The sequence below is a fragment of the Oncorhynchus gorbuscha genome, linkage group LG18, assembly GCF_021184085.1.
Source record: "Oncorhynchus gorbuscha isolate QuinsamMale2020 ecotype Even-year linkage group LG18, OgorEven_v1.0, whole genome shotgun sequence".
NCBI lineage: Eukaryota > Metazoa > Chordata > Actinopteri > Salmoniformes > Salmonidae > Oncorhynchus > Oncorhynchus gorbuscha.
In genome coordinates this window covers 8593758-8619935 of record NC_060190.1, presented here as the reverse complement: position 1 = coordinate 8619935, position 26178 = coordinate 8593758, and the positions used below count along the sequence as shown (strand labels likewise).

At 45.0% G+C, this 26178-nt stretch overlaps 1 protein-coding gene across 3 annotated transcripts; it reads left to right on the top strand.

Annotated features, from left to right (window-relative positions):
- The first annotated feature begins 1380 nt into the window (after positions 1 to 1380).
- Positions 1381 to 25792, top strand: LOC124003554 (WW domain binding protein 1-like). Of its 3 annotated transcripts, none has more exons than XM_046311901.1 (4): positions 1381 to 1575; positions 19689 to 19791; positions 21456 to 21617; positions 22309 to 25792. In XM_046311901.1, the coding sequence occupies exons 1-4, from the start codon at positions 1489 to 1491 to the stop codon at positions 23115 to 23117; spliced, it is 1161 nt and encodes a 386-aa protein (XP_046167857.1). In that variant the 5' UTR covers positions 1381 to 1488; the 3' UTR covers positions 23118 to 25792. The 3 variants fall into 3 exon arrangements, with proteins under 3 accessions (XP_046167857.1, XP_046167860.1, XP_046167859.1); XM_046311903.1 differs by lacking the exon at positions 1381 to 1575 and adding an exon at positions 9365 to 9551; XM_046311904.1 differs by lacking the exon at positions 21456 to 21617.
- The last annotated feature ends 386 nt before the right edge of the window (positions 25793 to 26178 follow it).

Here is a 26178-nt window from a genome sequence, read left to right as displayed (position 1 = left end):
CCTCTGTTCTTTTTCATTAATGCCTGTCCTTGCTGTCAAATATTATTGGCTGAGGTAAGCCATAGGTCAGCCTGCAAAGTGAGTGGTGGAGATCAATGCAACCAAACACCCATCACGTTGCGCACATGGAACAAAAGCTGTGACCGAACACGCCACACCCAGCCCGAGCTAGAGTCCCCATTTCGAAGGAACCAATGAGCGGATTTGATGATGCTGAGCTGCGGGGCACTGGTTTATGGCCATTGACATTAATGGGCAAAAGTGGTGAGGGAAGAGCACCCTTCCAAATCCAACAGTAATCTGTGCTGCTCTATCATGTAGTCGACAAGGCAGCATGGTCCAGAAACGTACATCTCTTTTCCATAAAATACTCTGTTTGCATTTTTCAAATTAGTTTTCATTGGGAAGGCAGATAACGTGTTTTTAGCAAAAAGCAATCACCTTTGCATGTGAAACCACAGAATCCTACCCATTGCTCCATGTGTTTAATTACATCACTTTTGTTCTGAGCTGACTTTGCCATGGGCTTTGAACAGGGCACCTGGCTGACAGTTTCAAAACAAATGCAATCAACTTTTACTGTTCATTTGAGAAGGCTGCTGCTCCTCCCGCTTTCGCCTCAAATATATGTATAAAGACCATAAATGTCTGGTTTTGTTTTCTTGGAAAGCTGTGAGTGCTATTATATGATGCAATATTAGTAATTGTTGCATTTACAATCTATCTAAGTCCTATCAACTGATTTGAGCCAGAGTATGGCTGTGGATTGACTGCATTATTTAAATGGAATGTTGGCATATTGGCAGTTAATTAGCTACATTTATGGAATCATTCCCCTAAAACTAACACGCATACAGTGCAGATAAATTCTTTACATTCATTGTTTTACAGTCTTTTTACCCCCGTTATTTTTACCAGGTAAATTGACTGAGAACACGTTCTAATTTACAGCAACGACCTGGAGAATAGTTACAGGGGAGAGGAGAGGAGAGGAGGGGGATGAATGCACCCTACACAGGGCAGTGTACCCAATCACTGCACTGGGCATTTTTTTAGACAAGAGTGCCTCCTACTGGCCCTCCAACACCACTTACAGCAGCATCTGGTCTCCCATCCAGGGACAACCCTGCTAAACTTCAGAAGCAAGCCAGCAGTGGTATGCAGGGTGGTATGCTGCTGGCATCTTATCACAGCACTGGTAAACCAAACTATGGTTGAATAACTCCCTAACCAACATGGCTGATCTTTGGACCGTCACAAGAAGGTTCAAACCATTATAGTATTCAAGTTCTACGCTCGGCGTACCCCGGGCCAGGTTAATCGAATTCGCCCAATGTGCCTCCTTGAAATATCAAATTACGCTGTAGCGCATGCGTGGTCTTTCAGTGCGTCAGGTAGAGCCGTAAACTAGTTTGACATTTCGCTAAGATTAGTGAAGTGAACAACACACGTCTACGCTTATGTTTTTACACGAGTCCGGTCGGAGGAATGAACGAGATTTTAGGTGTGGGTCTTAAAATGGGATTGTTTTTGCACGTTGTAGCTGTCAGCCCCTCCGACGCGACATTAGACGAGGTAAGGTTTGGACTCAAGTCTGCCAGGATTTGTTTTTGGTTCGGTTCATGCAGGTTGTTTATTTGGGTATCTAGTAAAGTTGCATATACGGTTAGCTACTGTGTTAGGTACCTAGTTATTCATTTGGCCAGCTGTTTTCCTACACGTTTGCTGGCTAACTAGTCTCGGTTGGGTATAACTTTATAACTTCTAAAGTTCGACCGCTGTAGCTAGCTTTAGCTATCGTGCTAGCTAGCTAGTTGTTCAGTCAGCTATTTAGTTGGCATCACAGGCACTTGCTAGCCAGCGTTGACTGAACTCGACAAAGTATGTGCTGCTTTAGTAACTAACGTTAGCTACATGGGCTACTGTTAGTCACTAACCTTAATAACCTTAGTGTTAAGCAAACGTCTCTAGCCGCACCCATTGACAGATGTCTAATTAAATGGTTGAGTTATCTAATATCTCGCCACATACTAGCACAGCATAATCATCCTACTAGCCAATAAGTCAGTAGCTGTCTTCTTAAAAACAATGATTACTTGATGTTTTGATTATATATTTGCATTGAAACTGCATGTGTAAGTGCTGTTTTTTAAACGGGTTGGCTGTTGTAACGAAAATGATGAGCGTGCATCGATGTGACCGGAATCTGCGTTATGATTCTGAACAGCCAGCCAGTAACAATGAGGAGATTCGGTACACCTGGCACGGGTAGGCGTGTTTTGCATAATGTAAAAATTGATTGTATTGGTTTTTAGAATCCCGAGCATGAGCCAGATGCTCCAGTCATAACTCACTTTGAAGTCGGCTCAAATAAACGGCGTAATTAAGAACGTGGTGCGATTTAACATGCGAAGGTGTTCGCTTTTAATAAAAAAAATATGTATCTGCCTTCCCAATAAAACACATTTTCTGGAAAAGTGGCGTATGTTTCTGGACGATTCACCAGGACCGAGCAGCGCAGATTACTATTCCATTTGAGAAAGGAACTCTTCCATCACCGTTATGCCCGTTCACGTCACCGGCCATAGACCGGTGCCCCTTGGCTCAGCATAATCGAATCCACCCAATCGCAAGAAGCTGCAATGAAGGGAATCGTGTGTGTCTCGTTTCAGCTAGTGTTATCTTGTTCTTTATATGTGTCTTGTTTTCAGGTGTTTTGACTGATTTCATGTCAATATGTACAAAACAAATGCTTGCTAGCTAACCAACAACTGTAACGATGTATTTGAGACAAGTGCTCGTTGTGCAAATGCATGACTTTTCCAATAAACGTTGCACACGCGTCGATTTTGTTGATAAACAACCAGCCTGCCAATTGATACTGAAACAAAGTTTGATTTATTACACAACATGGCTATTAACAAGATATCAAAGAAATACCATTTAAACGCACAAGGAACATTTATATTGTGTAGTTACAAAACCTTGACAAAATAATGGTATTATGGCCATCACATAACATGTTTATTAGCTCCTTATTAGCTGTAATTTATATGGAATACACTGAAGTTGTTGACGGGGGTTCATCATTGTTCATGTCCCTGTAGTCATTAATACAAGAGGTTATCAGTGAAACAGATTAGCTATCGCTGGTCTTAATTCGCAGGTTGACGTTTATTGGGATGAGGCAGAACTGAGCTATTTCCGCTAGATGGACAATATGCAAAGTCAAAATTGATTAAAACACACATGTGTATGACTTTGTGGCTTTGCCAGCTAGTTACCACTCTGCAGAGCTGCCTCCAGAACACAATTCAATCGAAAAACGCTAACCTGCTATTGTGCTTTCAAGACAACTGGAAATGTTTTGGTGTAGAACGACGTCACATGACGTCAGTGATCTTCAGTTCGGAAAGTCGGAGCTCTAGAAAGATGCGAAGTTAGATGACCAATCAAAAATCTTTTTTTGTCCCAGTTGGAAAACATTTTTTTTTAGTTCCCATTTGTCTTGAACACACTGAAGTTGGACCTTTTATAGTGCCCATTTGTTTTGAACCTGGCTTAAATTCAGTCCATGTCATGACACACAAAGTCCCCCCTCATATATAAGAGCATCGTAAGCATTTTGTTATCATTAGATAATGAAAGATATCCCTGCAAAAGGATCAGATAATTATTACTACAAGTAAAGTTATTTAAGTTATGGCCCATTTTATACAAAGAAATTGATATAGAAGCCAATCACAGCACTCCTTTTGGGTAATTCTCACAACTGGCATTCGACCCCAAAATTATTATATATTCATGTTTATATTTTTCAATATTCATATGTGTAAATTTTTATTAAAGTACCACTTATATTACAGAGCAGGCAGTAAAGCTTTGACACCAATTCTTCCTTTGTAGTGCAGTTTAAACATTATGGAGTCTTAAAGAAGGCTTGGTTAATGCCAAAATGTCACATGTTCCAACTTAAATTCATTATTTCTCAATTATGCTTCAAGATACAAATGTCAAATATACACTGATGGTACAAAATATGAATAACACCTTCCTAATAATGAGTTGCGCAGCCCCCTTTTCCCTCAGAACAGCCTCAGTTCGTCTGGGCATGGACTCTACAAGGTGTCAAAAGTGTTCCACAGGGATGCTGGCCCATGTTGACTCCAAAACTTCCCACAGTTGTCAAGTTGGCTGGATGTCCTTCTTGATACACACAGGAAACTGTTGAGTGAGGAAAAAATGCAGCAGTGTTGCAGTTCTTGACACAAACCGGTGCGCCTGGCACCTACTACCATACCCCGTTCAAAGGCACTTAAGCCTTTTGTCTTGCACGTTCACCCTCTGAATGGCACACAAATACAATTCATGTCTCAAATCTCTCCAGGCTTAAAAGTCCTTCAACCCGTCTCCTCCCATTTTTTTTATCTATACTGATTTGAAGTGGATTTAACAAGTGGCATCAATAAGAGATCAAAGCTTTCACCTGGTCAGTTGATCATGGAAAGTGTTCTTAATGTTTTGTATACTCATCTCCGTCAACAATCCTTCCTCTAAAGGACCCTTCTATGGATAACATTTTGTGAAAATAAAAAAAATCATGGTCCTTTTTTGTGAGGAATCACCCACAAGTCTAAAGTTCAATTAACAATGTTTTTCTTTATTTCTAGGAAGGGGGCTACAGCCCCTCACAGATATCTGAACGTTCTCCCTGTTTGCTGCTACATCATTGAGACTTTCATTTTGTATCTGGCATCTTGCCTTAGTTCTGGGTGACTGAATATGGTCATCAGTTGCTGAGTGGAAGTGCCTATTTTAATCCCAATGTCTTGTTTAACCTCTGGATTTGTCAAGTTCTGTTTGAGAGAAATATTGAGTGACACAATACATTGATTGCATTGTCCTACTTGGTTTTGGCCTAGGCCTACATCAGTCACCCTCATTTTTCAAACTCCCAAACTCTGTAGGCCGAGGCTAACTGACCAGGTATCAAACCCAGGTTGTCCCTACATTGCATTTCAAGACTGCCTTTAGCCCCCCTGTGCTACAGCTTAGACGTGTAGCCTAATATCAGTGTGCAACGACGAGACTTCAGATCTCTTGCAAGGTGGTTACTCTTCACATGGGAGTATTGTTGGCGAACCATCAACCAAAAATAGGCTAGTTCCCTGAGCACGTCCTCTTTTCCCTTTGAAGAGTAGAGCTGAATATCTGTGGTGGTCGAGAATGTTGTTGTTGTTGTCACCACTGTTCTGTTCAGCACGAACTGTCCTACCTTGAACTTTCTTCAGAACACATCTCTTCTACAACACTGTTGCTGTACAGTCCCCTTGCCAGTCAGCTCTGTGTCAGTATTGAATCTGCAAAATAGGAAGTGAACTATGTCGGGGTTCTACACTAACTTTTTCCAGCTACCACCTTTTTCAGTTCGTGGCACCAGCACACGATTTAGTCACACCAAACTTTTAATTAAAAAAGAATATAATGGACAATGACCTGGCCGGTGTCCCGTAATGACTGCATTCTGTACAGAACCAGGCTAAAAATGACTCGTCATTTAAATTAGTATGCCCTTGTTCTTTGATATAGACAAATTTACTGTAACAGAAAAGAGACTCGAAATAAAATGCTAAATGTATTTATTGCACATTTCAAAGTGGCATGTGTTCTGTGAAATCCTCTAGAGGGCAGAATTTGAAAAGCGATACTTGATACTGTACCAAAACGATATCACGGCAAAAAAAATACATTTGATGTTCAAAATCCACAACAATTCTTAAAACATATTTGCAGACCATTGTTGAGAGAATTTGTGAAATTTACATGTTTGTATAGTTACCCTTTAATTCAGGTGCTTACCAGCTAGCTGTGTTTCTGCAGCGCACCTGTGATGTTGTTTTTCAAAACAAATGACCACTGGATTGATGCAAATAATCATGATTCTGCCAAGAAGGCATAGGCTACTTTGTAGTTAACTTTTAATTGTCTTTCCATCTACCTGAAAACAGTAAGGGTGTCATTAGCATCGCTAACGGCTACATAAAGTGGTAGACACATAGGTCCTACACGTACCACACACAGCAGGGCTTGACATTCAGGTAAATTTGCCAGTGGAACACTGGGCCAATGCCAACTGAAAGCTACTGACTCAAATGAGAGAAATACTGACATGGGTCAAGATCTGACAGGAAATCGAATGTTAAAATCTGCTGCTATTGAAATTTTGCACTTATCATTCATTTGTGGCCTGAGGAAGTAGCCTATACAGGGTTCATACAGACAAATTCAAGGACTTTTGCCAAGCACTTAAAGCTGCAAGATGTACGTTTTTGAGTGACCAGACCAAATTCGCATAGAAATACAATATTTTTGCTTATGGAAAATATTTCTCACAATGGTTTAGATTGAACAATGATTCCCTATAATATACTTATGTCACAAACTGAATTTAGGTGAACTAATAGAATTTTATCAACCAGGACATGCCAGAGTGATTTCTACATGGTGCATCTTTAAATAAGAAATGTGAAGGACCTACATTTGATATTTAATTGTAATAACGTATAGAAAACAATCTATGCAACAAAAAGTGTGCATTACCACTTTTAAGAATAAGGAATTTGGATTATTTTGACCTTCTAAAATATGTCAATAATGTGGGTTTTGCCTGACTAAATAGTCATGTTCCCAACGCACACGCTAATGAAGTCTGGCTTAAATCAACTACCGTAACTTCAATGACTTTTCAAGGACCAAAGAGCATAGACGTAGGGCTCTCCAACTCTGTTCCTGGAGAGCTACTGTAGATTTTCACTCCAACTCTGTTCCTGGAGAGCTACTGTTGTTTTTCACTCCAACTCTGTTCCTGGAGAGCTACTGTAGATTTTCACTCCAACTCCGTTCCTGGAGAGCAAGCTGTAGATTTTCACTCCAACTCCGTTCCTGGAGAGCAAGCTGTAGATTTTCACTCCAACTCCGTTCCTGGAGAGCAAGCTGTAGATTTTCACTCCAACTCGGTTCCTGGAGAGCTACTGTAGATTTTCACTCCAACTCTGTTCCTGGAGAGCTACTGTAGTTTTTTGCTCCAAGCCTAATCTAGTGCACTTGATTGGAATAATTAGCTGGTTGATTAGCTGAATCCGGAATTACCTGGAATTGGAAGTTACCTGGAAGCGAAAACATTGAGGAGAGTAGCTTTCCAGGAACAGGGTTGGAGAGCCTTGCTCTAGAGGAAATGTCAGATTTTTAAAGGCAGACTATTCCATGGTGACTGTCGGTCTTGGCACCACGCAACGACCAGCAATTTGAGCTCCGCAAGCTCTCTGCCCCGACAGATTATCTGTGGGCTATATGAGTGTGGTAAATAATCAACATATCGAACAAACGGCTTCGGAAATCCATCTTTTGTTTTTTTTAAAGATCAATTATATAGCCTAGATTAAAATAGCGTTATTAAAAAAAAGAATCACTGGCCCAAGCAAGCCACTGAATTGGGCTTCCTAAACCTCCCCTGTAGTTCAAGCCCTGACACACAGACTGGGGCATTTCTGTGCCATTGTTGCCTCTTCAGAAAGCTATATTTCTGCTCAATTACGCATTACTGTTTGAATAAATCATGAAAATAATAAGAAAGCTAATAGTGAACCTAATACTAACGTTACCAGGTAATAAAACATCTCTGATTGTTTTGGCCGCAGTAGGGAACCCTGTATGCAATATGTCAGTCCAAAAGAATGCCTTGCTGGTTGAGTCTTCTTTGCCTGTCATGTAGCTTACGTGAGCAACCCATGCTTCTATTGCAGGCCTGAGAAAGACGCAGTTGGGTTTTCTTTTTCATTTAAGACATTTTGTAGTTTTTAGCGATGTGCCTACTACGAATTTGAAACTAACATGCTTCTTTGCATGAAAAGGTAGAGATCCTTCATAAATAATTTAGCTTAGACACTAGTATACAGCATCAATAGTCTGTCAGTATGGCAGGTTTGTGCGTATTCATGCCAGATCAAATGCTATGTCATATGCACACGGTCAAGAATCCACTTAGTCACTTTTTAGCAGCTGTCCAAGAGAAAAAAATGTTCTGATAGTCGAGCAGTGACACCGGACTGTTCTTGTATGTCTGGTTGTTTCAGCAGCTTCTCATTATGGTCGATTTTACATTTAATTAATGTCTATTATGCCTGTAGGCTCTGGCAGAGTTAGTAACACAATCCACCCATCCCTAATCCCCTACTGTAGTACGAGAAGGGATGGTTGTTCCATCCAGCAGCAGCCTATTGTCGAAGGCTGAGAGACTGAGGAATGTTGTCTGTCGAGATTCTTTGTTAGCTCAATGTCTTGTCTGATACGTCTACTAGGCGATAGAAAATTCAGACGCTCAAAAAACAAGTTTTAATCTCTTAACCTTGGCTTTTTCATCTCTTAACCTTGGCTTTTTCATCTCTTAACCTTGGCTTTTTTTCATCTCTTAACCTTGGCTTTTTTCATCTCTTAGCCTTGGCTTTTTTCATCTCTTAGCCTTGGCTTTTTTCATCTCTTAGCCTTGGCTTTTTTCATCTCTTAGCCTTGGCTTTTTTCATCTCTTAGCCTTGGCTTTTTTCATCTCTTAGCCTTGGCTTTTTTCATCTCTTAGCCTTGGCTTTTTTCATCTCTTAGCCTTGGCTTTTTTCATCTCTTAGCCTTGGCTTTTTTCATCTCTTAACCTTGGCTTTTTTCATCTCTTAACCTAGGCTTTTTTCATCTCTTAACCTAGGCTTAGGCAATTTGTTGTCCAAATGGTATTCTTACATGGATTTGGCTTTAGTTTTTGTTTCTAGGTCTAGCCTATTGTGCTAAATGGACTGGATCCAACATCCTAGCACAAATACAAAACATCACGTCATAGGCCTAAGGGTTATATCTTTGCACTTCGGTTCTCGACAACAGCCCCTGGGAGCCAGGGAGTTCTTGATCTCCTCTAAAGCCAAAGGTCTCTGACCCGAGACTATTGTGTAATCTCCTCAGCGCAAGAACTGAAAATGCCTCCAAACCAAACGGTAGCCTAGTTTCTCTGCAGTTTTCAGCTTTAACCTGTTTTGTTTTTTTTGTGTGATGGGCTTATGCCATGTCATACAATGTAGTTGTATGGTGTAAACAACTTTGTGGGAGGTTGTTAAAAAGATGCACTGTGGAAATGCTCCAGACTTTCCTAGTGGAAACGCATAGGCTAGTAGTGTGTGTGTGAAGTTGATCTGTGGCTGGGCTTCACTATTCCTGTGTTATAACTGTCCTCACTCTGACACACAAACTCCGCCTGCCGTTTTGAATACCGAGGGTGCTTCACTCTTCATTACCATGCAGTCCTCTACTCTGGCTGGCAGCTCACACTCCACTGCCGCTTGGACATTTCCTTAGAGAAATCCTTGTCCCCTATTGTGCTTAGTGTGTGTGTGCTCTTTTACTTTTTTCATCTGTGGACTGGAAGGATAACGACCCTTGAGTTGAAAGGACTTGCGCTCCTTGGGATTTAGGGATTTTGGACAGCTATGCCTTTCCAGCTGGAAAGGAAACGGGTATAGAAAACCTTGGCTAACATTTCTCCTCAGGATTGAATCCATAATCTAATCTTGTGTCTGTGTAGCCTGGTAGGGATTGCCTGATAAATCAATATACATTCTGAAGCCGTTTTTGATGAGGCTTCCTTGGCTGTCTTCCTTGTCTGGTTTCTGGTTTTTAGTTCATTCTTTATCAATGGCTATTCCTGCTGTCCCCTTGGAAAGTAGAAACTGAATGATTGAAAGAATGTTTGCATTGCCACTGATTGTTAAGTGTGTCTTTGATGTGTCAGGTTCTACAAGCTTCTAATGTAGGCTAACAGGCTAGTTCCTGTTTGACTGGAGGCACATTTAGGCCGTCATCTACGCAAACAAGCAGCTTGTGTCTGTACATTGTGTTTCTCTAGGCTAGACTAACTTGGTGTGTTTGTTCCAGTGTGGGCCATGTCCGTCTGTTCACTCTGTTGTATTGAATGTTGTATGAGGCTGAGGCTACTAGCGCCTGAGTGGTAAGTGATGAGGAAATCTGAGCCGTGGACATTCTAGCAGCTTAGCACCCATTTATAAGAGGGATGATGGAGAGGTTCAATACTACCACTTATGTCTGGACCTAGTTCTTCCAGACCCTTATAGGCTACATTGAACACGACTAATCAGTTATTGATCTTTGTTTTTATTTTTTATTTTAGAGAGACTTTATTTTTATTTATTTATTTATTTATTCTGGCCAGGTACAGTATCTGTGAGTGCTGATAAAGCGACCTAGCCTAAACCCTAGAGGGCAACATGCAAATATCACTAGCCTATCAACTGTCTGAACGTCTTGATATAGTCTATAGGCTTTACTAACTAGTTGTTAACCAGTTGTTTGATGAATACATGTATTTGTTATTCAGGTCCCATTCAGTTACAGTATCTGTGAGAGTGTAGTACCCAGGTGACCTAGGTCTAATCGCCAGAGTCATTTCTGTAGAGATGGCTCAACTGCTGTATGTTGTGATCTTATAGTTGATGTTTCAGTCAATGCTCCATAATGCTATCATGAGTTGAAGGTGCTACACACAGGATTTATTTTTGCATTGTAATTTCAGAAGACGTCTGTCATATACATGCATGCAGTAATAGTAGAATGATAGTGTTCCACAGTATTACTTACCCGCCAGTGTTGTGATTAGCTGTGATATTCACCCCATTGATTTCTCCCGCGGAGCGACATCGATTGTCAAAATAGGAAAGCTGTTTTGACTTTGTCTGTGTATTTAGTGGAAATGGAGTCAAGTGGCCAATGTAGAAATCACTTTTTTCCTGGTTGTTAAAATTCTACACTGTTCGCTCTATTTCAGTTTGTGAGAAAACAAGCATTGAAAAGTGTAGGGAATCATTGTGCAATCTAAATCGCTGTGAAATATACTTTCAACAACAAAATATATACACTGAAGAAAAATATGAACACGGCCTGTAAAGTGTTGGTCCCATGTTTCACGAGCTGAAATAAAAGATCCCAGAAATGTTCCATATGCACTAAAATTGAAAGATTAGTGGAATCTGTGTGGGTTGCTGGACAGGTAGGATGACTGACAGTGAAGGTGAACAGGTGGTCACGTGTCAGGTGACAGAGGAATGTATGAGACTGAGGCAGGAATTCCTTTAACCATAAAGTGGTATATTTACTGGTAGTCTGTGGTGGATTCATGGACGCACAGAACTTCTGGATCAGATGGATTTAGGGAAGAGAAAGCAGCGAGATCAGGCGATGGCAATTTCCTCCTTTTATAGAGTTGAGATCTGTAGGACATTTCCACCTGACCTAATTAAAGCGCCCCTGGCCCAGCTGAGTAAATGGCAATTAATTAAAGGAGTATTCCACCAACTCCATGGGCCTTTTCTACAGCCACCCCGGAAATTTGTTAATTTCCACATTCCTCAAAAGGCTCATTGCTCCCCATCCTCTGTTATCTCAGGGAGAGGAATCAGTCGGGCAACTGGCCGGATATATGTCCGGTTCTTCACCTGGATTTCCACTGATCTACCACGACCATCGGTCCCAGGCATGGTCTTAGTTATACGGCCCACCGGCCAGGAGGCTCGAGGCAGCTGAGGGTCCACCATCATTACTACTTGGCCAGTTTCCAGGCTGGCCATTTCTCTCCGCCATTTCACTCTGTGCTGTAGACTTGGTAGGTAATCCCGAATGAATCGGGCCCAAAAATGGTCAGCTAAGATTTGGCTGTGTCGCCACCGGCGTCTGCCGACGAGGTTGGTATCAGCATACATGGCTTGAGGAAGTGACGCATCTCGGCGTCCCATCAAGAGCATATTCGGTGTAACCGGATCGGGGTCAGCGATGTCTGCAGAGAGATATCCCAAGGGTTTGGAGTTCAGAATCCCTTCCACCTCTATCAGGACAGTCCTCAAGACCGTTTCAGTGACAGTTTGGTCCCCTAGTACGACTCGTAAGGCCGTCTTTACAGATTTGATCTCTCGCTCCCATGTTCCTCCAAAATGAGGAGCGCCTGGAGGGTTAAATTTGAATGAGATTTGTTGGTCCATCAGCTGATCCTGGAAGCTGGGTTCCATGGCTTTGAAGGCTTCCTCCAACCTGGCTTCTCCTGCCTTGAAGTTCGTACCTATGTCAGCCAGGATCTCGTAGGGTTTCCCCGTCGGGAGATAAACCGCCGTAGGGCCATGAGGAAGGCTTCCGTATCCAAACTCTCCAGTAGGTCCAGGTGGACACATCTGGTTGTCATACACTTGAATAGAATGCCCCAGCGCTTTTCCATACGACGACCTAACTTGATCATCAAGGGGCCGAAGCAATCTACTCCTGTTGACCAGAAGGGTGGTTTAAGGAGGGCGCAAGCGAGCAGGGGGTAAATCTGCCATTTTGGGCACCGTAGCTCCGGCCCGCCATCTCTGACATTCTACGCAGGCGTATTGGTGCTTACGAATGGCTCCTCGTCCTCCAATTATCCAGTACTTCCGCCTCATCTCCCCATAGACCCTCTCTGGCCCTGGGTGGAGAAGCCGCTCATCATAACTCTTGATGAGGAGCCTGGTAAGAGGGTGTCTGGAGTCGAGGATAATTGGGTGGATAGCATCTGGGTCCAAAACCTCCGCTTGGCGCAGCCTCCCTCCGACTCTTTCTGGGGCAAGAGAGAGAAGACGGCTGCCCTTAGCCACTTCCCTACCGGCTTTCAGAGCTTTTAACTCCTCAGGGAAGCTAACTGCTTGTGCTTGCTGGAGGAGTAGTGTCTCTGCCGCGAGGGAGGTAGGTATAGAAGCCACCCCATCTGAGGTCTGGTTTGTGGCTGTGATCAGATCCGGCAGTGTTTGGGATTGTGTTAGGTCAGGGAGAGCCGTTGTTGGTTCCGTAGAAATGCTGTAGCATTGGGCAGACTTCCTTAACTCATGAGCTTCAGTCGGTCGCGGAGGGGCCCCAGGCCTGGGGGCTGTCGGCCACTCGTTCTCTGGTTGGGACAAGAATGGTGGTCCCAAGCTCCAGCGATGGGGTTTAGCCAATTCCTTAAGGGTTTTACCTCTAGTAATGTCATCAGCAGGATTGTTTATGCTATCAACATACCTCCATTCCTGGACTTCTGTTAGGTCTTGGATTTCCGCAATGCGAGTCCCGACAAACACCTTATACCTGCAGGACTCCGACTTGAGCCATGTCAATACAGTGGTCGAATCACTCCAGTAGATGATCCTTTGGATTGGCAAGGTGAGCTCGGCTCGCAAGGTAGAGGCCAACTGGGCTCCGGAAAGGGCAGCACTGAGTTCCAGCCTAGGCATTGACAACTGCTTCTTGGGTGCGACCCTGGACCTGGCCATGACAAAGGAGACATGGGTGTGGCCTGCCTTATCCTCCACTCTAAGATAGGAAACCGCCCCATAAGCTCGCTCCGAAGCGTCACAGAACACATGCAGTTCCAGGCATGATCCCAGTTGGTCAACACAGGATGGTACATAACATCTTGGCATTTGGACATCAGAGAGCTCCGTTAACTCAGTTTCCCAACAGATCCATCGTTCCACTAGGTCAGCTGGGTGGATTGGTTCATCCCAGTCCCTCTTGGTCTGCCACAGGTCCTGGACTAAGACTTTGGCCCGTGTTGTGTATGGCAGGATATACCCAAGGGGATCGTATTGACTGGCCAGGGTCCGATAGATGGTGCGCAGAGTGGGGTTTCGGTACTCGGGGATGAGCGGTGCTTATACCCCAGCGTATCCGGTAGGCAGCTCCACCTCAGTCCTAGAGTGGGCTCTTCTGGGTTAGCACCAGACTGCGTTAGCCATAGTTCACTGCTACTGGACCTAGCTTGTGGCGGGAGCTGCTGGATAACCTCCGCTCTGTTACTAGCCCACTGTCGGACCTCAAATCCCCTTTGGACAGGAGATTCCGCACTTTATCAAGGAGTGATTTCGCGTCAGCCGTGGATGGGATGCTTTGTAAGCAGTTATCCACATAGAAGGCATTTTCCACTGAATCCAATACTTCTGGGTCACTGTCTGGATGCTCCCGTGCGTGTCTCTGCAGAGCGTATATGGCACAGCAATGACTGCAGGTGGTGCCGAATGGGAGTACCTGCCATTCATAGATTGTGGGCTCTGCATCTCGTTCCATATTTCGCCATATGAACCGGAGCAGTGTGGTGTCAGAAGGCAGTAAACGAATCTGATGAAACATGGCTTTGATGTCTCCACTGATGGCTGTAGAGTGCTGCCGGAACCGGAGAAGGACACCGAGCAAGGAAGGACCTAAGGTTGGTCCGGGAGTAGACAGTCATTCAGGCTTTGACCAGCTGCTTGGAATGAACAGTTGAAGACAAGTCTATACTTCCCACCATGTTGCTGGATAACATGGTGAGGGAGATACCAGGATTCACTGAGTGCGTTTCCCTCTTCATGAGCTGTCACTTCAGTGACGTAGCCTGCCTTCACAAGGTTATGAATCTCTCGGTTATGAACTTCTGCAAGCTCAGGATTCTTCACCAGGCGTCGCTCTGTTCCACGCAGTAGTGGGAGTACAGCCCGTGTCGTGGTTGCCAGAGGAGGATGGTTGGGCACCCGTAGCAGTGGGGTTGCATACCTGCGAACGCCATCCATTTCAGTGGTGGTGGTGCTCTTCTCCAGGAGGTCTAATGCATAGGAGTCATTTTTCGAGCGAGTGACCTCCTGTAGCTTCCGGTTGGAGAAGGTGTCCATCTTCCATAGCATCTCAACATTCCGAAGGAGGTCAGTGGCTGCATCTGGATTGCTTCTGGTGAAGAGGACTTGCTGTGACTGTACAGCTTGGGTGGAGAGAAGTAGATGGGATGGACCTTGCACAGCCCAACCCAAGGATGTATGGACAGCAATGGGTCCTCCTTCTGGTCCAGCTCGTATAGGCTCAGTCGGGGTGACGAGATGTGGGTGGTCTGACCCAATCAGGATAAGTGGTGCTACTCTGGCCAGGTTAGGAAGAGGCAATCCTCGTAGATGAGGATATTGTTTCTGTAGAACACTTACCGGGCAGGAGTGCTCTGCGAGATTCAAGCCATCTGCCGTGAAGGCATTGGTGATGTTATAGGCCACGTCCCTGTTTCCTGAAGGTGAAATGCTAAAGGTTACAGCAGAGCCTTTCATTTGGATAACATCATGTCGCACCGTTCTGAGATTAAGGGTCTCGGGGTCCCTTCCAGGTTAAGCTGACGGGTGGCCGCTGTGAGAATGATTGTTCTTTCTGACCCATCATCTAGAACGGCGAATGTATCAATGCTTCTCCCTTCACTTTGCAGAGTGACCTTGACCACCTTCAACATGACCCTTGGAGATCGGTTCTGCTGGTCGAGATACAGCTCCTTTGCAGCTCCTACCATGAGCATACTCTGCTCCTTCTTTGCTTGGGGAAATAGATCATGCAACACGGTGAGATGGATTTCTTTACAGCGGTTGCAGGGTTTCCTCAATGTGCAGGTCTCCACCTTATGGCTACGGGCACACTTGTAGCATCGCTCGCCTGAAGTGATCCAGGCCTTCAATTGAGTTTGAGTGAGCTTTTTTACTCTGGGGCATGAGCCAAGGAAGTGCCCCTTACTATTGCAATATGGGCAGTAAGGCTGGAATTTGATGTTCTTGCTCTTGAGAGGGGTCTTCTTCCCGGGTTCCTCCCCGGCCTCACTATTTAAGTACATGGTAGTGGGATTTGGTCTTCTCTGTCCCTGCTGGCGTTCAAACTCCTTCCTTCCCCCTATGGCTATGGCGGAGATTGTGGCCTGGTGAGCGATGCTCTTCGCCTTTGCCTTCACCTCCAACCATGTGGCCAAGTCTCTGAGAGCATAGGTGCTTCTCGAGCCCTCTTTCAGGATGCCCTTATTCAAACAATGTTCAATGAAACTGTCTCTGAGGTACACTGGAAGTTTGCTGAGAAGCCTGTCCACGTGGGAGCCACATTTAAGCTCGTTCCGTCTTCTCCTTCAACGGATTGGAGCATCGAGGTCAGGGATTGGACAGCCAGGGAGAATTCTTGGAAAGCAGCATGGTCTCCCATTTTAATTGGAGACGTGTTCAGGATGTTGTTTAGTTCATTCTGGACTAGCTGACGTGGCTCACCATATCTCGCCTTCAGGGCCTGGAGAGCTGCAGTGTATGGTGTTGCGGGAGTGCATAAAGGATTGGGCCAGCCTGTATGCACTGGGAAACCGCAAATGATCCATTAGTACTTGGTATTTGTAGCGTTCTGACAGATGACTGTGAATACCCAGTAGACTCTCCAATGCCATTTCCAAAAGGACAAATTCACTCTCCTTTCCATTTTCAAAGTATGGCAGTTTGGGTCTGGGAATTCCATAGGCTGAGGCTACTAGAAGTTTCATAATGTTGGCTCCCTCTTCTGGTTGCGTGAAGGATAAACCCGGGACTTCTGATGAGCCCACTGTGGCCTCATTGGGCCGGTCACCTACTGTCCCAGACCCACCATTTGTGGCAGCCGGAATTGGGCGAGAGCCCTCCGACCTGTTGTTTGAGGACTGGCCTGGCCCCGGATGAAAGGAACGATTTGCCTTGGTTGGTAATTGGCGGAAAGGCGAAGGAGTGATGCTTTGTCCAGATGGAGGAATGCTAACTTGTGTCACTGGCATAGAGGGCGTTGGCGGAGCGGCCCGTCTCCGTGCTCCGTGTTGGCTGTTGACCCCGGATCCTCCGAGGACTGTGTGCCATGCTGTACCAGAGGGGCAGATTGGGAAAGAAAGGCAGACAGTTCAGGTCCATGTGGAGGGGTGGTCAGGTCAACTCCCCGTTCGTTCCTCTCCAGGAAGGATGAGACCATCCGTGCCTCTTCTAATTCCCTTCTGGCTTGACGGTGCCGTCGCTGCTGTGCCAGGTCCTTGGCAATGGATTCCCTTTCCTGTAGAGCTCTACGGGCCTGCACATCCAATTGGTGACATCGTTCGTCAGCCTGTCGTTCCTCCTCAATCTGACGCTCAATTTCCTCCAAAGCTAATAGTTTCATCCTCTCTTGTAGGACAGCGGTCTGTGAATTGCTGAGGGCTAGTGAATGGCGGCTGCCATGGCCACTTCCAAAGGGGTATCCACTGGTCGAACTCCCACTCCGTCTAGAGTGCTTCAACGATTTCCCATTAGTTAAGGGGTGAGCGGAGCCTGCCTCTGGAAGCTGGTCGACCTGTGCAGTGGGAGTTACCTCTTCCATAGGTTCCTCACGTAGACCACTTTCCTGCTCCAAAGCAGTTTCCGGTCCTTGGCTCAGAGGGGATGGTTGATGGCTGAAACATATAGTTGATCCATCAACTCTTTGAGCTCTGGTGGGCTTGCCCTTTGATGTCGGAACCTCGACCACATAGTCCTTAAGATAACCAGGTGCTTGCCTGGTTCTTCTGGTGCTCCTGGTAGTTGAGGATGAAGCCTTTGTTGCTTTAGGCTTAGCTCCTGGATATTTCCTTTGTTCCAAGACCTTTCCCTCAGCTGCTCTCTCCTCCTCTCTTCTTCCTTCCAGTGGAGACAATTCTTCCCTCTCCGCCTCCATTTCCTTTTCACCTGTCTTTGGTTCAGTCATCATCCGGCTCAAAGGACCATTGAAAGATTAGTGGAATCTGTGTGGGTTGCTGGACAGGTAGGATGACTGACAGTGAAGGTGAACAGGTGGTCACGTGTCAGGTGACAGAGGAATGTATGAGACTGAGGCAGGAATTCCTTTAACCATAAAGTGGTATATTTACTGGTAGTCTGTGGTGGATTCATGGACGCACAGAACTTCTGGATCAGATGGATTTAGGGAAGAGAAAGCAGCGAGATCAGGCGATGGCAATTTCCTCCTTTTATAGAGTTGAGATCTGTAGGACATTTCTACCTGACCTAATTAAAGCGCCCCTGGCCCAGCTGAGTAAATGGCAATTAATTAAAGGAGTATTCCACCAACTCCATGGGCCTTTTCTACAAAAATCTTATTTCTCTAAAATGTTGTGCACAAATTGGTTTGCATCCCTGTTAGTGAGCATTTCTCCTTTACCAAGATAATCCATCCACCTGACAGGTGTGGCATATCAAGAAGCTGATTAAACATCATGATCATTACACAGGTGCACCTTGTGCTGGGGACAATAAAACCCCACTCTAAAAAATGTGCAGTTTTGTCACACAACACAATGCCACAGATCCACAGCCACAGTCTGAAGTTTTGAGGGTGTGTGCAAGTGGCATGCTTACTGCAGGCATGCCCACTAGAGCTGTTGCCAAATAATTGAATGTTAATTTCTCTACCATAAGTCACCTCCAATGTTGTTTTAGAGAATTTGGCAGGATGTCCAACCAGCCTCACAACTGCACATTACTTGTATAGTGTTGTGTGTGCAAATGGTTTTCTGATGTCAACGTTGTGGGGTTATGATTTGGGCAGGCATGTGCTACGGACAACGAACACTTGCATTTCATCGATGGCACACAGATACTGTGATGAGATCCTGAGGCTCATTGCCATTCAACTGCTGCTATCACCACATGTTTCAGCATGATCATGCACGGCCCAATGTCGCAATGTACACAATTCCTGGAAGCTGAACATGTCGTAGTTCTTCCATGGCCTCTGCATATTCACCAGACATGTCCCCCTTTGAGCTTGTTTGGGATGCTCTGGATCAACATGGACGACAGCTTGTTCCACTTCCCGCCAATATGCATCAACGCCATTGAAGAAGAATGGGACAACATTCCACAGGCCACAATCAACAGCCTGGTCAACTCTGAAGGAGATGTCGCACTGCATGAGGCAAATGGTCACAAACCGCAGATACTGACTGTCTTTTTATCCCGTCCCTACTTTGTTTTTTTTATCTGTGACCAACCGATGTAGATCTGTATTCCCAGTCATGTGAAATCCATAGATTAGGGCATAAGGAATTTTATTTGAATTGACTGATTTCCTTATATGGGGCGGCAGGGTGGCCTAGTGGTTAGAGCGTTGGACTAGTAACCGGAAGGTTGCAAGTTCAAACCCCCGAGCTTGGCACGGTACAAATCTGTCGTTCTGCCCCTGAACAGGCAGTTAACCCGCTGTTCCTAGGCCGTCATTGAAAATAAGAATTTGTTCTTAACTGACTTGCCTGGTTAAATAAAGGTAAAATAAAAAATAAAATAAAAAATATGAACTGTAACTCAGTAAAATTTTAGACCTTTTTGCATGTTGCGATTTATTTATTATATATATTTTTTTTTTGTTCAGTTTAGTTTTTCCAGCTGTTTGAAGCTGGTGGACCAAAAGTGAAAGTAAGGTTCGAGCGCGCGTCTCTGCCATGTTACAGGAAAAGGGGATGAGGGGGAGATTTTGTTTTAAATGCAGCCTAGTGATGTTGCAATACACCTAGCTTCCACATAGGGAAGAAATTCTGAGAAATTCTAGGGGTTGCACCTTTTATCAAGATGATGACGAACAGAAATGAACATCAGTATTTGAGTGGCGGGTGCTGGGTCATATTCACTAGGCAACAGACGGAAGAACACAGACTGACACGGCAAGAGGCAACCTGGGCTTGTCCGATATGAAACGCTTATTTCCGTTGTTCATTGCAAAGGTTTCGCTACGTTGTGACTTAATGAACACGACCCAGGTGGTGGACATACGGTTTTTACACTCCTGTTATTGACTTGTCTCTTCTTGTCTTCCAGAGCCTTCTGCACTGTGAGGGGCTGAACAACCAGAGCTACGTCTGCGAATCAGGACACTGCTGTGGGGAGTCACAGTGCTGCAGTTACTACTATGAACTCTGGTGTAAGGACTGTCTCTCTCTACGCTATCACACACACCCACACACACTCTCTACCCCTCACTTTCACTCTCATTCTCCCACTCTGAAATACATTAGCATGTTAGTCATATATCAGTGCACCCTGTACACGTGAACAGTGGTGGAGAAAGTACCCAGTTGTCATACTTGAGTAAAAGTAAAGATACCTTCATAGAGAATGACTCAAGTGAAAGTCACCCAGTAAAATACTACTTGACTAAAAGTCTTAAGTATTTGGTTTGAAATATACTTAGGTATCAAAAGTAAGTGTACATCATTTCACATTCCTTATATTAAGCAAACCAGATGGCACAATTGCCTTGTTTTTTTATTTATTTACGGTTAACCAGTGGCACACTTAACATATAATTTACAAATGAAGCATTTGTGTTTAGTGTGGCGGCCAGATCAGAGGCAGTAGGGATGTTCTCTTGAAGTGTGTGAATTGGACCATTTTCCTGTCCCGCTAAGCATTTGAATTGTTACAAGTACTTTTGGGTGTCAGGGAAAATGTATGGAGTAAAAAGTATATTTTCTTAAGGAATGTAGTGGAGTAAAAAGTACCAAGACCCGATGGCTCCTCCCCCATTATTTACTGTACTAGGACTTAGGTCCTCTGCGTATCACTGCCTCCTCCTCCCCCATCCCAGGAGATAGGTCCTCTGCGTATCACTGCCTCCTCCTCCCCCATCCCAGGAGATAGTCCTCTGCGTATCACTGCCTCCTCCTCCCCCATCCCAGGAGATAGGTCCTCTGCGTATCACTGCCTCCTCCTCCCCCATCCCAGGAGATAGGTCCTCTGCGTATCACTGCCTCCTCCCCCATCCCAGGAGATAGGTCCTCTGCGTATCACTGCCGCCTCCTCCCCCATCCCAGGAGATAGGTCCTCTGCGTATCACTGCCTCCTCCTCCCCCATCCCAGGAGATAGGTCCTCTGCGTATCACTGCCTCCTCCTCCCCCATCCCAGGAGATAGGTCCTCTGCGTATCACTGCCTCCTCCTCCCCCATCCCAGGAGATAGGTCCTCTGCGTATCACTGCCTCCTCCTCCCCCATCCCAGGAGATAGGTCCCCTCTGCGTATCATCACTGCCTCCTCCTCCCCCATCCCAGGAGATAGGTCCTCTGCGTATCACTGCCTCCTCCTCCCCCATCCCAGGAGATAGGTCCTCTGCGTATCACTGCCTCCTCCTCCCCCATCCCAGGAGATAGGTCCGCTGCTTTCTTCCGTGATGAATGAGCTACAACATGAACTGTGAACTCCGATTGGGATGTAGATTACCAATCGACACCATGGTACACTGTTGGTAGCAAAAGTTCCAATGCAGTTACATCCTTGCTATGGAACAACGTTTAGAACAAACCTGGAGGGTCGTTGGCCAATATCTATGGCTCTGCCTCCACATTGTTACTGTGTAGTGGTGCACTATATCTCTCTATTGCATTCACTAGCAATTTGTCACTACTGGCATTCACGGTACAGGCACTAGATGTTTACAGTAGTAATGTACTGTAGCTCTCTGTTGCTTTCAAAAACTATATTTCACTCCTTCTGTTCAGCAGTACTTTTACACCATAGAGACATGAATAACACGTAGTAACATATGTCTATGTTTCACAGTCTTTCTGCTGTGTCTCTGTCTCCGGCAGGGTTCTGGCTGGTGTGGGTCATCATCTTCATCCTGAGCTGCTGCTGCGTGTGTCACCACCGGCGCACCAAGCACCGGCTGCAGCAGCAGCAGCGCCAGCACGAGATCAACCTCATCGCCTACCGTGAGGCGCACAACTACACCTCCCTTCCATTCTACTTCAGTAAGAGTCCCGCCTATCAGAGCTTCCCGTGTGGCACGGCGCGACACCCACAACACGAGAGAGCGCCGTGTTCTGTACAGAGTGTCAGAGTCGTGGTAGTCCGTCATATTGCGTTGTTGCACGGTGTGCTGCCCATATTAACCATGGAATGGTGTGATACAGCTTAGGAGGACCTGCACAGATACAGTGTTATACTGGTAGTAGTCAACAACATGGAATTATTGCGCAATGCCCTTCTATTTCAGTCCTATCGTTACCGTGGCGCAATGAAACACGAGAGCACTAAAGCTTCATACATACTCAACTTCAGTCTCAGTAGTTCTCTCCTTCTGCAAATTTTTCCCTTTCGGCTAGGGGGGATATTTCTCAATGGCAATTTTTGCATCAAACAGAGTTTAGTCACTGCCTGGCAGCCCTACCTTGACTCAACTCCAGTCCTTTGTTTGAACTAGGAGTTGCGGGTTTTGTTTTTGTATGGGATGAAACACAGCCCTGCTTCATGCCCCAGATTGCAGGAAACCTTAACCACCGGGTCTTGGTTCAATGCCACCGGGTCTTGGTTCAATGCCACCGGGTCTTGGTTCAATGCCACCGGGTCTTGGTTCAATGCCAACCTTGCAACATGTTTTCCTTGCAATCATTTTCAGTTAATCCTAACTGTCCTTTGTGTCCCTCTCGTCTTCACTTCCAGGGTTTCTTCCAAATTCCCTCCTACCTGACTACGAGGAGGTGGTAAACCGCCCTCCAACCCCTCCCCCTCCCTACAGTGTCTTCCATACAGTCAGCCCCCTGCCCACGGACCCACAGGACGGCCTGGGACTGGGTCACTGCCTGACCATCCAGACCACTCCGGTCCCCCCAGTGTCCGACACCCTTTGTTCCAGGCGGAGCCTGGAAGAGCCCCACTGCATTGGGGCTCCCACCATTGGCTACAACAGACCCAAGGCAGACAACAAGCCTCAGGAGCCCCAGGATGGTGGACCAGGGCTAGGGCCCCAGGAGGCCTCTACAGAGGAGCCTAGAGGCCCAGAGAAGAGTTGCAAGGAGCCCCTGTTACTCGGGGACCTAGGGGGGCCCGAGAGTGGTGCCCAGGAGGACAAAGATAATAAGGGGGCCCTTGGGCGGCGGCGCCGTTTCACAGGTGACTCTGGTATCGAGGTGTGCGTATGTGACCGTGGTGGTAGTACCAGTATTGGAAGCCAGGAGGGCAAGGAGCTGAGGGAGAAGGATAGCCTAATGGGGGAGGAGGTTGAGGAGCAGGAAGGAGGAGACTTCTGTGACGGGTGCGGTCACCCCGCTCTGGGAGTAGAAGAGGAGCAGGCCCTAGCCCTGGATGGACCCGAAAGTAGGTCTGAGTGTGGGTCGGCGACAGGATCCACCTCCCTGCCACCACCCGCCATGACACAACCCACCCAGCCCCCGGTGTGCCTGCTCCTCCACACCATCAACGAGCTTGAGGGGCCCCCTCACCATGGCAACAGCACAGAACCCCAGGGCTGAGCTACGCTAAGCTAAAGCACATCTTCACCGAGGAGGGAGAGAGAACCAGGAGTGGGAGTCAAGACTTTTGTGTGTGTGTGTGTGTGTGACTGTCTGAGATTGTGTGTGACTGTCTGAGATTGTGTGTGTGTGTGTGACGAGTAGGAAGTTTTATTTTATCCCAGAGTCTGGACTTAAAAGCCTGATGTTGATAGCTAAAGCCCCTTTGGCATACTGTAATGGTGGCCTTAACTGCAATGTACAAGGAGACAGGAGGAGAGGTTTAGCCTATCACCAACCTACCTACAGACTGCATAAATCTCCTCCTTTGTCTGCCTTTGCCAAGAGGAGGCGAAAGGAGATTGTGTAAAGACTTATGCAAGCTGGAGGAGATTGATAGTCTGGTCAGTGGATGCTGACCTGACGTTTGGTGCGACTGCAGTATAGTGTAAGTACACACTGGTGCAACTCTAGCCTGGTCCCAGATCAGTTTGTGCTGTCTTGCCAACTCCTATGCTCAGTGTACCAAGCTACTGGAAATCATCGCAGCTACTTCCTGTATCTGTTCACAGGAAGGAACATCCTGGACAAATACACTGAAGCGGTACAGGAACATTGTCAAGCAGTGCAGTGTGGATCGTCATGGCGACAATGTGTGCTTATGTAATGTGATAGTCTCAGTCAGTATGAAATAGAACGTGGAGGCCCTGCCTGCCTGTGGGGAAAACAACCCATGGTTACTTTAGTTACCCCGTTGGCTCACAGCAAAAACTTCACCTTTTTCCAAAAGCTATTTTCTTGTCTGCTTGTTTTAGTCAATTACAAAACTACATTTAAGAAAAGTACAACATGTGTAAAGATTACTATTCAACTTTTCCTGCTCCTGAGTGTTCTCACTACTTAGGAAAATGTAATGTTGTCGAGTGCTTCCCTCGTTTTCATGACGGCATTAATGTTAACCACGTGAGTGACTGCGTGCTAGCTAGCTACCAACCAGAACAGGACTCTCCAACCCTGTTCCTGGAGAGCTACCCTCCTGTAGGTTTTCACTCACAAACCCAGTTGTAACTAATCTGATTCGGTTTATAAACAGCTCATTTTTTAGAATCAGGTGTGCTAGATTAGGGTTGGAGTGAACCTACAGGACGGTAATCTCTCCAGGAGCAGGGTTGGAGAGCCCTGAACCAGAACATTAAGCTAGCCAACACAAACTGACTAGCTATAAAGCTACAAGAAGTGAGTGGAGTTCCAAACTGACTGTACTAATCTAGTTAAATGTCTTACCTGTGATAACATATTTTCCACACACGTAGCTAAAGTGTAGCCTCCTTTGACACCGGGTCCCCACAATTTCTCACTCTTCCACACCGAATAGCCTGAAGCCACAGGGCCGCTGGCTCTACTTCCCTAAGTGGGAGCATCGCGAACCGTAGGTCGAAATTTTTGACCTACGTTACATTTGTATAACAAAAAATGTACTACGAAGTTGGCTCTTATACAGTCGGGGTCAATGGTGGAAAGAACGTTTGTTTTCCCCAGTTGGTGGATGTTGTCGAGGGCAATTAATTCTTATGACATGAATACTGACTCGGAGTAATACTGTACAGGAAGAGCCTGACACTAAACACTGTGTGTGAATGTTACTGTTCCACATAAGACCTTTAGCCTTATGTTTTTTACTCTCCTCCAACCCTGTTGTCACAGGGACCCAAGTGCATTAACACATTTTGTGTGACACAATAATTTTATTTTGCACATGAATATATGTGACTCTAATAATGGAGACAAAGAAATTAATCAAACATAAAAAAAGTTGTATCTGTGAATCCTGTCTTTTTTTTTTTTTTTAAAATTGAATCAGTTACTATTTGTTTTGTAAAGGATGGTTTTCTAATGTGTCGTTGAGATTAATTCTACATGGGTAAAAAACAAAACAAAGCTTACCACATACAGTATGGGCCTCTATCGGAGTCTAGGACGTGATTGGTTCTGCTCTGAGATATTGATGACATGATTGTAGTGTGCATCTCTGAGAAACTGTCATGTTTGCGATCGCCCGCAATGATTGTGCCTTAGTGAAACATACAGGTCCGTAGGAGAAACGGGTAAAAAAAACGTTTATTGACGAGAACCAAGCTTTCATAAGTGCTTTATATAGGCATATTATACTTTTTGTAGAAACAAATAGAATATTCTATAATTGTGGTACAACAAAGGTCAACTATTCTGCATTTTGGACGGATGTCTTTGTCAACTTGTGTAATGAAATTGTAAAGCTTTTGATCGACATTGGAAAATTGTGTATTATAATATCATACAACGCATTTATGAACCAAACGAGCTACATTTAAATCTATCGTAGCAAAATGTCAGTCTACAATCATTAGTTTTTTACTTAGTGAATGATTCATTTCTATTTTTTTGTTGAGTATAGAATTGTTGTACTCTTGAAACATTCAATCTCCTTCAATCAATCAAAAGAGTGAAGATGAAGATACAGGGAACTCAATGCACAGATTAAATGACCTATTGAATGATGTGACAATATTCTATTGTGAATAATGGACATCATGCCAAAGATATTATGCTGTTTCCACACGGGATGTAAGGTGGCTGTGCACATTTTTTGTTTTCAAAAGGCATTTTATTACAGCAGCTAAATTGACACATGTTCAATAAATGTCAACCAGAAATACTTTTCTTTGCAATGTTGTGTTCTTTGTTTGTTTGTTTTCCACACGTACTGAATTGATAAATGATTTGAAATCTGCATTTTAATCAAATGGACGAGGTGAGTTGAATCAGTGCTATAAGAAATAATATTACCTGTAACATATGTATAATTTGCTCTGTTAACCCTCTTGTTGTGTTCGTTAATTCTGTGTTCCCGGTCCAAAATGACCGCCCCATTATAGCTGATTGTAAATCCATAATTACACATATGTTATCACCTAATGTTGTTAGCTCTTTTAATCAACTTAAGTTCTTGTGAACATTACAAGTTTTTAACTTCTATTTGCTATTTATGGCCTGTAGGCCTCATTGACCTGAACTCATACAACTTGTTTTTGAGTTTAAAAAA

Coding starts and splice junctions, on each gene's coding strand:
- LOC124003554 (XM_046311901.1), top strand. CDS start 1,489: ATGAACGAGATTTTAGGTGTGGGTCTTAAAATGGGATTGTTTTTGCAC. Junction 1,576..19,688: donor CCGACGCGACATTAGACGAG/GTAAGGTTTGGA, acceptor CTTGTCTTCCAG/AGCCTTCTGCACTGTGAGGG. Junction 21,618..22,308: donor CTCCCTTCCATTCTACTTCA/GTAAGAGTCCCG, acceptor CTTCACTTCCAG/GGTTTCTTCCAAATTCCCTC.